We start from the raw sequence: 1,201 nt of genomic DNA on the forward strand, positions 1-1,201 counted from the left end.
TGTAAATAACATTGGTGTACGCTTCAGCATCGGCTTAAAAAAAAGCAAACACGGTGTGTCTTAGAGAGAATATGATTAAACAACTGGAACTGCGTCCGTGTGTTACTTCTAGAAAGAAGAACACAACAACTACTACCACGACAATTTATATAGACACATATATAATGTTGAGCACTTCTATATGTACGATATATATATTATATTCATCGATGGTAACTTGTATACAACGTATTTCACTAGAAGTTGCACTGTACGCACTTCGAGGGGCCCAGAGTCCTGTGCAGCCTCCCCCCAAAGAAGCCGGCAATGCCCTGCACCAGCACTGCGGAGACGTAGAGGATAAGACCATCCTACAGACAACAAAATAAGAGAAAACCGAAGCGCTGAATGTCTGTATATGAGAGAAAGAGAGGTATTTCTGCTGGCATCGGCCTCATCATTCACCTACAGCTTGAGGAAAAGAACGGGCTAAGCCTTCAAATATACAAAACGTTTTTGGGTTTTGTGTTTAAATATTCAGTATCTCTCTACTTACGTGGTAACGAAGAGATGACGTCGGCTGCAGCAAACGCATGTAGGCGATGATCAGAGGTGCGATGTTCCCGAAGGCGTGTAGACTGCCTGCAACACCGCCCAACACAACAGCAAGAAAAACACAGCAGCGACGAGAAAAGTAGCAGCAACAACAACGACAATAAAGACAACAAGGATTAGAGTGACACCAATAGATCATCACCAACAAAAAAGGAGCAACAAAAGCAGCAACAACTATAGTAACGCTGACTGGAGCCCTGGGTATCCTCGGCCCTGCTGTGCAAACAGCCAGTTTCTGTGTACTGCATTCAAATCCCTAGTGAGTAGATTGAACACCACCAGCACTAAGAGCGTCTGCTTCTCAATACAAAACACTCATAACTGTATACTCTACACCTTTGGTGGTAGACAAGCAATGCTCTCACCGAGGGTCAGATGAATCAGAAAGGCCCCCACTAGGGCCATGTGTGCGCGGCATTTCTGCGCGCCGACCGGTGCCTGTGGAGAAACAAGAGATACATAGAGGAGGCAGAGATATCATCAACTGCATGGTTTGTATTGGTTCGTTTGCGGTGTTATATTATAAGATATGCAACATAGCCCGCGCTGTACAACTCACCTTGGGGCAGGCGGCGGCGACGCTCTCGCCATACATTTTGCCGATTTT

General features: G+C 45.5%; 1 protein-coding gene across 1 annotated transcript; it reads right to left on the bottom strand.

Moving 5' to 3' along the window:
- Window positions 1-236: 236 nt before the first annotated feature.
- EMH_0099350 (uncharacterized protein) lies at window positions 237-999 on the bottom strand (the record flags this gene model as incomplete). The annotated part of the gene is made up of 3 exons (XM_038022092.1): window positions 237-350; window positions 536-621; window positions 960-999. The coding sequence occupies 3 exons, from the start codon at window positions 997-999 to the stop codon at window positions 237-239; spliced, it is 240 nt and encodes a 79-aa protein (XP_037877946.1).
- Between the last annotated feature and the right edge of the window lie 202 nt (window positions 1,000-1,201).

Source organism: Eimeria mitis, genomic scaffold (assembly GCF_000499745.2).
Source record: "Eimeria mitis Houghton genomic scaffold, Emh_scaff10511, whole genome shotgun sequence".
Taxonomy (NCBI): domain Eukaryota; phylum Apicomplexa; class Conoidasida; order Eucoccidiorida; family Eimeriidae; genus Eimeria; species Eimeria mitis.